Below are 12953 nucleotides of genomic sequence, written 5' to 3' on the forward strand. Positions count from 1 at the left end.
AGGAAAGAGAGCATTTCAATGATCATCATCCAATGCTATGTGCCTACCAACGACTACGATGAAGACGCTAAAGATCAATTCTACAATAGGTTGCAGTCAATCATCGAGAAGTGCCCAACAAAGGACCTGACCATTCTGACGGGAGATTTAAATGCCAGGTTTGAACAGACAACACTGGATATGAAGACATCATTGGACGGTGAGAGATTTGCAAACCTCTGTGCCTTCAATAAGCTGGTCATAGGCGGCACCATATTCCCACATAAACGCATACACAAAACCACATGGACTTCACGGGATCACACTACACAAAACCAAATCGACCATATCTGCATCAACAAAACGTTCAGGAGGACTATAGAGGACGTGAGAACCAAGAGAGGAGCTGATATAGCATCAGATCATCACTTGCTGGTCGCCAAGATGAAATTGAAACTCAAGAAGCACTGAACAATGGGGCGGACAATATCACAAAAGTTCAATACGGCCTTTCTTCAGGATACTAACAAACCCAACAAATTCAAGATAGTCCTCAGCAACAAGTTCCAGGCCTTTCATGATCTACTCAATGGAGAAGGAACTACTGTGGAGAGCAACTGGAAGGGGATCAAAGGGGCGATCACTTCAACATGTCATGAGGTCCTGGGTCACAAGAAGCACCATCAGAATGAATGGATCACTGTTGATACATTGGATAAGATTCAAAAAAGGAGAAATAAGAAGGCAACAATCAATACCAGTCGAACAAAGCAGAGAAAGCCAAGGCACAAGCTGAATACACAGAAATAGACAAACAAGTGAAGAGGAGCATCAGAACTGACAAACGTAAATATGTGGAAGATTTAGCAACGGCGGCGGAAAAGGCTGCAAGAGAATGAAACATGAGACAATTGTATGACACGACAAAGAAACTCTCTGGAAATCGCCGCAAACCAGAACGACCAGTGAAAAGCAAGGAAGGCGAGGTAATCACCAACATTGAAGAGCAACGAAACAGATGGGTAGAACACTTCAATGAACTCTTCAATCGACCAGCTCCACTGAGCCCACCCAACATCGAAGCAGCACACACGGACCTTCCAATCGATGTTGGCCCACCAACAATCGAAGAAACCAGCATGGCCACCAGACAAATCAAGAGTGGAAAAGCAGCAGGACCAGACAACATTCCAGCAGAGACACTAAAAGCAGACGAAGCGGCAACTGCAAGGATACTCCACATTCTCTTCGATAAGATTTGGGATGAGGAACAAGTACCAAAAGACAGGAAAGAAGGACTTCTGATCAAAATACCGAAGAAAGGCGATCTCAGCAAGTGTGATAACTACAGGCGTATCACTCTTCTCTCAATACCGGGAAAAGTCTTCAAAAGGGTATTGTTAAACAGAATGAAGGACTCCGTGGATGCCCAACTTCGAGACCAACAGACAGGATTCCGTAAGGATAGATCGTGTACAGACCAAATCGCAACTCTACGGATCATTGTGGAATAATCAATTGAATGGAATTCATAAATCTACATCAACTTCATTGACTACAAAAAGGCATTTGATAGCGTGGACAGAACAACACTATGGAAACTTCTTCGACACAACGGCGTGCCTCAGAAGATAGTCAATATCATACAGAACTCATATGATGGATTACACTGCAAAATTGTGCATGGAGGACAGTTGACAAAGTCGTTCGAAGTGAAGACCGGTGTTAGGCAAGGTTGCTTACTCTCACCCTTTCTCTTTCTCCTGCTGATCGACTGCATCATGAAGACGTCAACGTCTGAAGGGAAGCGCGGGATACAATGGACGTCTAAGATGCAGTTGGATGATCTAGACTTCGCAGATGATCTGGCCCTTCTATCCCAAACGCAACAACAGATGCAGGAGAAGACGAACAGTGTGGCAACAGCCTCGGCAGCAGTGGGTCTCAATATACATAAGGGAAAAGCAAGATTCTCCAATACAACACAGCATGCACCAATCCAGTCACAATTGACGGAGAAGATTTAGAAGATGTAAAAACCTTTACGTATTTGGGCAGCATAATTGATGAACATGGTGGATCTGATGCACATGTGAAGGCGCGGATCGGCAAAGCAAGAGCAGCATATTTACAACTGAGGAACATCTGGAACTCAAAGCAACTGTCAACCAACACCAAGGTCAGGATTTTCAATACAAATGTCAAGACAGTTCTACTGTATGGGGCAGAAACCTGGAGAACTACGAAAGCCATCATCCAGAAAATACAGGTGTTTATTAACAATTGTCTACGCAAAATACTTCAGATCCATTGGCCGGACACTATTAGCAACAACGTACTGTGGGAGAGAACAAACCAGATCCCAGCGGAGGAAGAAATCAGGAAGAAGCGCTGGAAGTGGACAGGACACACATTGAGGAAAGCACCCAACTGCGTCACAAGACAAGCCCTCACATGGAATCCCGAAGGTCAAAGGAAAAGAGGAAGACCAAAGAACACATTACGCCGAGAAATGGAGATAGACATGAGAAAAATGAACAAGAATTGGATGGAACTAGAAAAGAAGGCCCAGGACAGAGTGGGTTGGAGAATGCTGGTCAGTGGCCTATGCTCCATTAGGAGTAACAGGCGTAAGTAAGTAAGTATCTTTGTATGCAATGATTTAAGAACAGAAACACATCTCTTCGAACCACTCTTTGAGCTCATCAGCTCGAATTCCTTCCTTACAGAGTTATCTACCAAAGTTGTGATTATGTGTAGTACGCCTCAATGGTTGAAACGTGGTCACTATGGGTGTTGTCACTTTCCTGGTCGGGTCTGTTAAAACTATTGTAGTGAAGTTTAAGTTGGTTACGTGCTGAGTAAATTTTGTGTCCTTCTGACTCGACTTACTGTTTGGTACCAGATTTTGATTTTAATTGCTCATTGGTGTGGCCGAACAAAGTGAAAAAATCACTTGCTCCAGCTGGATGAGTTTATGACGAGCCGTCTACAATAACTTATGTTATATTAAGGTTAATTGGTGAAATATACTGTCCGATTCAAGGATTGCTTTAATTAGTGCACAGGCTCGAAATTAAACCTAAGATTTGGCATAGCTCTCTTATTCTGCGTGGTTTTCAACCCTACTGTCTTACATCGCGTGAAGTAAATTTAGACAAGATCTGATGTCGAATTATTTTTACGAGAGGTTACTGCATTCCTCCCATTATCAATTTGTCGACTATAGAGACGCTACTGAGTGCGAACAGACAATATTCAAGCATCGGGCAAACACAGAAGTCATATGGCATTAAAATAAACCCATACTATCAGAAATTACAAGTTATACAACCTATAAGTTTACGTGACTTCCAGCTGACTGATTTAATCAGTCCTGAATATGTTGTTGCATTTGGTTAATTAGGCTAAGATTTAATTATTATTATAAATATTCGCAAACAACTTATGGGTACATAAGTGTTGTGAAGAAATTACTTCGGGTTTTTTTCAAAAATGCAATAATACACAGGTTTCAATAATGTTAACATTATATTTGCCATATTTGAAAATGAGAAAAGAAGATAACGATAATAGAGTAATAATAATAAATCAGGTTATGTGTAATAGAGAAGAATATTGAATTGAGTTTAAAGAAGGAAAGGGGGAAAATAAGGTACTAGAAATAAAGGAGATGTGAAATACGTAAATAGTTTAAGTAGCGTGTTTATGAACACAGAGTAAGAAAAAACGACTATGAATGTATCGCCAAAATAGTAACAAAGATAAATTAAAAAATAATTGAGAGAAAATAACTTATTATTGCAGTACGATATAACGCTAGAATAAATGTTTGTGCAGTCGTCGTTTGGAGTGATGCTATAAAAGTCAAAATTAATTGAAAAGGACAACCAAATATCAATATTTATGAGTGATATCTGTGTAGTAAAAATAAAACGAGTCTGAAAACTTAAGATAGTATCACGTTCTTATATTGTTTTACCATGCAGCGCAAGTGGAGTATCGAGCTGCTGTATCCCACATGAATCCAGCTGCTACAGTTAAATTCACATGAGCTTGATAAAGCGTACAACCTACATTTTCATAGATGGTCAAAAAGCAATTGTAATTTTCAATGAAATACGTAAAAATCCTTCAGGAAGTCAGTGTACATGTTTGTCTATATGTCAGTAGCCATAATTTTTATAGCTATCATTAGTACATCAACAGGTGGTTTTAAACTTAAATGCAACCAAATGAACTATCCTGAGTATACATTACATAATAATCGAAAACCTACAAAATATTCCGATTAGAACTCGTATTGAATATATTATACCAGAATAGCCTTACCTTCCTGTTTTTCACGATTCATAGTCTCTTGGTTTAATATTTCATTTGTGGATGAGCTGTTTAATTCACAACGTTGATAACTTACTGTGTCATTTGTTGTTATTGCTCGATCTAGATTAAAATTTAATACATTATTGTAATTGGCTCATGGGTATGAAAGAATATCTACCATAGGAACAAACATGACCTTCTCTGATTACGTGAGAAGACATGAGATAGCTTATTAATGAAACTATCTGTGTATTTCGAAAGTACGTTTCAAATGTACGAAAGTTCCACTTTGAAAATTTGATCAATTGTTGTCATAGTGACTTGCTCTCAGTTGTTAAATTTACTCGATACAAATGGTATGTACGAATTGATTTCTCAGCACTCACTTCATCAGACTCTTCAACTACGTTTTACTGCACGGCAGTATGATAATTATGTAAAATCATCACAGTCGAGAAATTCGACATATGGCTAGCGGTGTCATTCACTCGTCTGTTGAACGACCATCCAGTGACGCGATATGATCAGTACATGACCTGTTCTTGCGGAGGCCAGATTGTTGATCTCTAAGTCAGGGTTCGCTTAGTCCCTCATTCTGTTCAGAAACAATCCATTTGGAAACTTTGCCTGTTACTGATACTAGTTTGATGCCTCTGTAGTTTTCACACAGTACCTACTAACATCTCAGAAATGGTACCTTTTCAGTCCTTCCCTACAGTGGTTTCCTGAGATTGAAATAAATTTTAGGATGTATGTACCACGTTACTGAGAGCTATGCCGAATTTTCTGAGTTTGTTAGCATTCCAGAGGAAGGTTTTAGTAAATATTCGTTGAGTTGCTGGTCAATCAGTAGCAAGCATATTTGTACGATATCAGTATTATTGAATGATTGCCCCAAATCTCTCATTAAGATCTTGAGACAACAAATTTTTCTGTCCCACGAAAATGAGTGGATTGAAAGCAGTGACCTCATCGTCAATTATTGTCGGTCAGTAACTTCACTCTCTCGCCGTTTCAGATATCAGTCCCTTTCGAAGTGAATATGAGGCTATAATTATTCAAAGCACTGTTGTCTATGTTGTTTTTGATCAGGGACCAGAGTTTAATCAAAAATTGAATCGCATCAACTTGCCTATGTGATTGATAGTATCACAGTCACATTATTCCAGTTTAACTATTCAAAAGACGATAATAGACTTTGCAGTAGTAACGTGACAAACGTTTAAGCCTACATAGGAGTGTTTTTACCAGGGAAAATGCAATCACTGGTAAAATAGTCGTTCTTAGATGGTGCTCTTTACAATCGATAAGGACATTTGATCAAGCTCGATTGTAAAAATGGAAAAAATATTCCTATCAGTCAAGTAACAAAATCCTACTCGAAGAAATGCTATTAATCAGTACAATTTGCTCCAAATATGAGAAACCTCCTGGAAAATAATATTTTATAATACATGCAATGGACTACCAGTTGTCTTATATAGGATTATATAAGAAAGTCATGAATCAAAGATTATCTGGTCCCAAAGCAACCTCAAATGAGTTAAAATGATAATAAAGGAACTCTTTATAGACTGGCTTATTCGTAGGTTGTGTTTGTCAAAGATTGACATCTTTAGGAAGTCATCAACACCGAAGCAGCACTGGACAGCCTTTTCATCCTAGGTTTAGAACTCCTACGTTTCCCATAATCAATTGCGTCATTTTTTATGGCCCTAGGAGGATTTTCGAACAATTCAATAAATGCTTATGATAGCGTTGCCCTAAAGAAGTTACAATTTTCGTGGAAATATTAACTACATTAAAATCAAAGGATACACACGGTTGCTTCAACGTGCACTAGCATCAATCAAGCTGTGGCCACTTTGAAAACTTCTTATTATGGTAAACTTGATGATATTCTTAGATTGTTCATAACATGTGGTAGTAATGACTTTTTATTATTGTATTGGAAATGCTTTGACCTACATGAGCGAATTCAGCATAGCTCTCAGTAACGTGGTACATACATCCTAAAATTTATTTCAATCTCAGGAAACCACTATAGGGAAGTACTGAAATTCGTACATACCATTTGTATCGAGTAAATTTAACAACTGAGAGCAAGTCACTATGACAACAATTGATCAAATTTTCAAAGTGGAACTTTCGTACATTTGAAACGTACTTTCGAAATACACAGATAGTTTCATTAATAAGCTATCTCATGTCTTCTCACGTAATCAGAGAAGGTCATGTTTGTTCCTATGGTAGATATTCTTTCATACCCATGAGCCAATTACAATAATGTATTAAATTTTAATCTAGATCGAGCAATAACAACAAATGACACAGTAAGTTATCAACGTTGTGAATTAAACAGCTCATCCACAAATGAAATATTAAACCAAGAGACTATGAATCGTGAAAAACAGGAAGGTAAGGCTATTCTGGTATAATATATTCAATACGAGTTCTAATCGGAATATTTTGTAGGTTTTCGATTATTATGTAATGTATACTCAGGATAGTTCATTTGGTTGCATTTAAGTTTAAAACCACCTGTTGATGTACTAATGATAGCTATAAAAATTACGGCTACTGACTTGCTCCTATAGGGGCACCTAAAGCTATAGCTAATATGTTAATCAAAAATTGATGATCAATAAATTTCAGAATTCAACTGAAAAAGTATGGTATCTGTGGCATATTACGACTGTTGGATATATTTGATATAGGGTCGTGGTTAGCACCCCAATGAACCTTAAAACCCGAAGAAATATAATTATACAGTTTTCACTGACTTTCAATAGTTAATGGATAATAAAATCGCAAACAATTGGTCAGTTTTGATGGACAAGAGATGAATGACATGAAACAGCAATCACAAAACATCGAATGACTTTGACTAGGGTGAGAAATCCCTGACGTATTATATAGTATAACATCAATACCTCTGTGAAAACATTTTCCAGGCTGCAAAAGACCTTTAAAGCAACATATTCTTTAAAGAATCGTTAAAAAATTCGTTTTTCTTCGTCTCTCACAAATCAGACACATCCAAGATAACTGGCGAATATCAAATAGAATTTTTCAAAACGATATGGCAAGTTGGTCGAAACAGTAATACTTCGTCGGTGAACTCGAAATGATCAGACGCCCAGTCAATGAAGTAATGTACATGTTCTAGTATTTACAATCAACCCTAACAACACTTCTACAGATGTTTGTTTAAAATCCACGAGAAAAATGGTAGGCACAAATCGAACAACACACTATAATCGGAAGAATAATCAGAAAATAAGAAATCAGGCTGCAACCTTCATCCGTTACCTACAGTAGGGTTTTTAATTCACCATCGATGACGTTCTGACAACAATTTAAGGACTGAACTGTTACCTGATGTGTTGTCTTGACCGTTCGGCCCCAAATGTTTCATCTACAGTGACAAAATATACTGCAATATTCTCAGAAGCGTTGGGAGAAAGCTCGGAAAATTAAGTCATTAACATCAAAAGCATCGTGATTTGTTTGCGCCGCTAACTTCTCATAAAGTAATGGACAAATATGAATTTACTTTCGTAGAATCCAAACTGAGGTTTAGACTGAAGAAAAACTGTCTGGGTAGTTTAGACACGCTTTTTCCCCGTTGAAACCAAAACAAGGTGACGGTTCTAGATTGTATTAAAAATATAAATGTACGTTATTACCTAAACCAATATTTCCACCCAGTTACTAAACCAATGATTATTCAATTAGTAAGCAAACCAATCGCAACAAACAAATTTTATTCTAGATAGTTATTCTGGATAGATCACGTACAGATTCGTTCGAATGATAATATTTGGTTGCTTTATAAAACAGAGTGTTTCCAATTCTGGAAGAGTGCTTCAATTCACAATCGAAAATGCACAATCCCAGTCAATGCAAGCAACACAATCAAAAGGGGGAACAAATTAATATGACTGCCGCCAAGATTAAGTACCAACTGAAACAACATAAATGCAGTTCATGAAGGAACATGGAATATCAGTGAAGGCGTAAGAAAAATGGAACCTATAGTAAAATACAAGTACTAACAAATCAAATGGAATAAAAACTAACAAAATGAACAACTGAAGGAATCAATAAGAATAAATTACACGTGTATACATGGAGGGATTTTCACGCACAAAACCATCAAAATGAATCTTGCAACTCTATTCACGGTGCATCTTGAACACAGAGAATTCTTCAAGCATCAGCAAATAGGACTATTTATTGACCCTGTTGCTTTAAGTACTACTGTAGCTTGAGAGCAACTTAAGAGGAACGATGTTGACTAAACAGTTAAGTCTGTTGCAAGAAATCTCTGCATTACTGGTGTTATCGACTAAATTTCATCAAATAGAACAATCGCCTGTTTTAGTATAGTAATGTACAATTACACAATAATGGTTATTAATGATCATTAACGCGATATATTTCGCAAGATTTTAAAGGATCTGATAGAAGAATCACAAAACCAGCTAGAACATTTCACAAGCGTGATGGTTAAATAAGAAGATGATCAATATCGATGTCAACTTATAATCAGTATGTAAATCAACTAGAGACCGTTGACGTAAAAGAAATGAATACGTAAACATTGTAGTCATTTAGAAACACCAGTAATTATCTACAAATCAAACCGTTAATTCAAAGAGCCAATTCACTTCAAAATTCATCCACTCAACTTTCATGTAAATCTTGTTATGGAGCCTTAATCTGGTTTGGGTTACAACCGTACAATGTTGATCCATCCGTAATATCGAACGCAAATGTGAAATCGTTAATGTTTAGTCATAAATTAAAGCAAGGCTTGCCCACGAAATGGGACGAATCGCGTTGAAATGACCAGAATTGTGTACTTAAAAAGCATGTGAAGACGGTGTTAATATTGCAGTTATAGTTCAAATATTACAATGCCTGCTATAAAAACTAACATTGAGGATTACCTGGTTTACTAAGGTTTTCGATGGTGGTCTAGCTTCAATTCACTCATAATCTCAACCATTGAAATTACTATAATATCCACAAACACCCTTCTCTGACAATAAATTATTGTTGATGGAATATGGAAAACTTCCCCACCATCTTATATAATAAATCTACAGACGAATATAAATGGGGGAAAAGTTAGTGAGAATTGATCGTGGTTATCAGTGGGACCCAGGAAGCTCATTTTCACTCATTTGGGGTTCCTTAGCTCAATATCCCTGCATTCTGGCATTGATATAATACATTGAGACTCAAACACAATACCCTTTGCTTTAAACACTCCACGTGTTATTCATGAGCTACTGAGTCCAGACAATCACCAGCTTATCGAACGAACATAATTCTTATATGATAGACACGACCTATATATCGAGGCGATCATCATTTGATGTGCATATAACTACAAAATCCATTCCGACTATCAACGAAAACGTAACTCAAGCTCTTTCTAATAATGATATGGAGGAGAAAGTATTAGGAATATTGCAGTTTTTCTCTGGTTACTAAAAACCTTGTTCTTTTGTCAGTAGTTTCTCAGGACCAATATGATGTAGTTAGTTTTGTCAGGTCTTCTGTTGATGATGATGACAATATTTAATGTCATTCTTAATAATTTATAATTGACGTTCGGTAAACGTCTACAGAACAAATAATGGATTTAAACGTATTAATAGGGGAAGATGTGTTAATGCTCCGGTCTATATTTTGGTATAAAAGGCCTAATGTAAATTTCACTTTCATGTTAATTAAAGAAGAAACAAAACTTAACTATTTACAGTGGGTAAAATAAGATATTGATTCAGAGTATAGGAGGTTTCATAGCTCCGTCAGTGGACGTCAAAACTAATGGTTTTGGTTATTTGTCTTATCTTTTCTACTCTCTCAATCCTGGACGCTGCTCGAAGAGCTAAATATGTTATTAGGGCTACTTTAAATAGCCTAACTATTTATCTTAATGTAACGGCACAGAGCCAATATTAGTTCTAGATGATAACCACAGTTCAATGGTATACATGAGTAGTGTTCATCAAGAACTGTACAAAATTTTTATCAAAAGTAAAATGGTGAATTCGATTCTCAAACTTTGTAATATGTTTATTTACCTACGCACATGGTTTAAAAAATATAGAAGAGCGAATTTCGGGGAACATAAGGTATAAAACTCCTTCTCCGAATGACTACCAGTTGGTTATTTCTAGTTTTCGTTTACGCAGTATCACTATGCTGTTGTTTTATTTTTCTTGTTTCAATTTGTAAATTATCCTCGTGAGGACTTATAAAAAATTACATATAAACAAAATTGTTAAATCTCAACAATTATGCGTCCTTTAAGTGGTAGGTTCACCAGACGTTAAATTTTTGGCACGTTCACTAGTAAATGACGTTACTCAAGATGCATTCAAAGCGGAACTTAGGAAAGACAATGAAATACTTCACTTAAGCAATGATCAGAATAACATTGAATTAAATTTAGCAGAAGATGAAACATATGACTCTGATGACTCTAATGCATATGTGAGAAGACGTGTGGCAGAACTTAACTTGGAATTATCGAAGGAAAAAGAATATTTTGCTGATAACTATGAAAAAAAGACAGGACGTGTCAATTTTCATCCACAACTTTTTTATTCACGGATAATAAGCCAGAATAGTTGTGAAGATTTAAATGATTTCAGCGAAGACGAAATAAACGAGTTGAAGAATTTAAGTCATAATGAAGATGATACAATGAATAAGTCAATTATGAACGCAAATCCAAGATATTCCCAACAGCGGACGTCCGTTATACCAGGACCTGTTAATATCAGTGAGAATAACTTAGGTGGATATGAGTCTCTCATCTCAAAAGAAAGTAATGTAGAGGAGGCCGACAAAAATTTGATTGACAGTAAGTTATCTATGAAAGGTTTGAAGATTAAAAGTTCTCTCTGATGGAATTGAAGTTAAATAGACTCAGTAAGACTAAAATCAGGCTCAATTAGTTGTTTTAATCATTTGAACAAGTTGATAATACATTATATGAAGTTAAAAGTCAGTTTTAGTGGTCATATGGTCACTGCAAACAAATATTGTGAATAGACTATTAAGTTAGGGACTAATATTTGATGAAACCAGTAAAGCAATAGGATTTTAGTTTGTTCGTCACTTTTTGATTCAAAGTGTATGGAATAAATCGTCCATATAGGTTACAAACTAACTCAAACAAGTAAGCTGTATGATGTGTTCTACCACAGCTTATTCCAACTAGTTCTTTACATTATGTATGAACGGTCACAGAATAGTCACTTGAAGAGCCATGCTAATTCGTAGTCACTGTTATTTATTATTAACTAAATAGGGATTTGTTTTTGTTGGTCCATAGTATGATTTAAATTACTAAATAAAAGTGTCAGATAAAAAGGCTTAAATTTAACGGTGCGAGTGTGCCACTTATATTGACATAAGGAGTATATGATGTTAGTCGTGAACAGAAGTTCTGGCAGCAGAGAGACAAGAGGATCGAAGAGTAAAGAATGGAAACAAAATGCAATTTGTATGAAACTGCAAGAACAATGAAGTCTGAGTCATTTTGAGACAATCTATGGACATTTTGCAAATTAAGCATTTACTTGATGATTGTTAGATTTTATTAACAAGTCCTGTAATTTTGTGTTAAATACATTCGATTGTTCCCCACTGGTTTGGGTTCACTATACGAGAACCTTAATCACTTATTAAAGAATATGTGTAACTGACTACTTTTAGTCAGAACTATAATTAAGGATTTTATTTCTGCTTTTTTTACAACTTATTTATAAACTCAAGTTAATTTTGAGAAGGATTTATGGGTAGCTGGAGTATTCTGATGGATAAAACAAGTTGAAACAAATATATATATTGGTTTATCCGGCTTCAGCAAAATAATTTCAACTTTCACGAAATTTTTGTTGTTCAGATAAAATCTATAAATGCGAAAGAAAACTGATAAGCGTTCGCCACTCCATTCATTCTTTGGTTTAACGAATAGTTTGCTGGACTGTTTTGCTAATTGTATAGTTTGTAAGTTTAGATCCGTTTGCCTCCCATTTCATAGTATTGTTTTAAATTATATATCCTGAACACTCATATAGGAGGGTTTTCAGAGTGGCAGACAAATATTGAAGTACATCAATACTTACTTACTTACTTACTTACACCTGTTACTCCTCGTGAAGGAGCATAGGTCGCTCACCAGCATTCTCCATCCAACCCTGTCCTGGGCAATCCTTTCCAGCTCCTTCCAGTTGTAATTCATCCTTTTCATGTCTGCTTCTATTATCCGACGTAACGTGTTCTTTGGCCTTCCTCTTTTCCGCTTCCCTTCAGGATTCCAAGTTAGAGCTTGCCTCGTGATGCAGTTTGACGATTTGCGTAATGTATGTCCTATCCATTTCCATCGTCTTTTCCTAATTTCCTCTTCAGCTGGAAGTTGGTTTGTTCTCTCCCACACAAGGCTATTGCTGATGGTATCCGGCCAATGGATGTTGAGTATCTTGCGTAGACAGCTATTTATAAATACTTGTACTTTCTTGATTGTGGTTGTTGTAGTTCTCCAAGTTTCAGCTCCATACAGTAGAATTGCCTTGACGTTCGTATTGAAGATTCTCACTTTGATATTGGTTGAAAGTTGTTTT

General features: G+C 36.4%; 1 protein-coding gene across 2 annotated transcripts in view; it reads left to right on the plus strand.

Moving 5' to 3' along the window:
• Positions 1–4029: 4029 nt before the first annotated feature.
• Positions 4030–12953, plus strand: part of WEE1_2 (Mitosis inhibitor protein kinase wee1) — a gene marked incomplete at both ends in the record, with an annotated part of 47770 nt that continues 38846 nt past the window's right edge. Inside the window, 3 exons of one of the 2 annotated variants that reach the window (XM_035729391.1) lie at positions 4030–4120; positions 6610–6720; positions 10634–11188. In XM_035729391.1, coding sequence (XP_035586492.1) covers positions 4030–4120; positions 6610–6720; positions 10634–11188 — 757 coding nt within the window. Of the gene's footprint in view, positions 4121–6427; positions 6552–6609; positions 6721–10633; positions 12340–12953 lie in introns of those variants that run through there. The other variant, XM_051210863.1, reaches the window with a different exon arrangement.

Source organism: Schistosoma haematobium, chromosome ZW (assembly GCF_000699445.3).
Source record: "Schistosoma haematobium chromosome ZW, whole genome shotgun sequence".
In the NCBI taxonomy this organism is placed as follows: Eukaryota; Metazoa; Platyhelminthes; class Trematoda; order Strigeidida; family Schistosomatidae; genus Schistosoma; species Schistosoma haematobium.